General features: G+C 54.5%; 1 protein-coding gene across 1 annotated transcript in view; it reads left to right on the forward strand.

The window, feature by feature from the left end:
- Window positions 1–587, forward strand: part of STK11 (serine/threonine kinase 11) — a gene marked incomplete at both ends in the record, with an annotated part of 6105 nt that overhangs the window by 4526 nt on the left and 992 nt on the right. Inside the window, one exon of the mRNA XM_010160765.1 lies at window positions 191–323. Within this exon, the coding sequence (XP_010159067.1) occupies window positions 191–323 (133 nt within the window). The remainder of the gene's footprint in view (window positions 1–190; window positions 324–587) is intronic.

Below are 587 nucleotides of genomic sequence, written 5' to 3' on the forward strand. Positions count from 1 at the left end.
CTCGGCACGCTGCTGCGGAGCTCGGGCAGGGAGCTGACGTGGTCGGAAGGCGAAGCGCCGTCACTCACTCTCCAGTCCCTCATCAAAAGTCGCCGTGTTTCCAGTAGCAGCACCTTCCTGTGTTCTCACACCTCATGCAGCCGTCGCCCGTGGCAGCCCCTGACAATTTCCCCTCTGCCTCCTTCTGCAGGTACTTTTGTCAGCTGATAGACGGCTTGGAATACTTGCACAGCCAAGGGATTGTCCACAAGGATATAAAACCAGGGAACCTCCTGCTGACAACCAACGGGACACTAAAAATATCCGATTTAGGCGTAGCAGAGGTACGTGAGAAGTGCAGCCAAGGCGAGAACGTGGGGAGCGTGACATTTTAGATTAGGGTCACCTCTGCGGTGTCGATTTATTCTGCGTCTAGGCTTTTGTTCTGGGAAATTTGGGGTGCCCTAGAGCGGCTCCAGCTGTTTATTGTGATTGGCGAAACGCTCTTGTTGGTAACGGCACAAAACTTCCATCTGGGAAGGGTTTAGAGGAAGAAATCGCTCCTGGGGAAACCCAGAGGCGGGGGGATGGCGATAAGCTACCCAACG

The sequence above is a fragment of the Eurypyga helias genome, unplaced genomic scaffold (genome assembly GCF_000690775.1).
Source record: "Eurypyga helias isolate BGI_N326 unplaced genomic scaffold, ASM69077v1 scaffold25500, whole genome shotgun sequence".
Lineage (NCBI taxonomy): Eukaryota > Metazoa > Chordata > Aves > Eurypygiformes > Eurypygidae > Eurypyga > Eurypyga helias.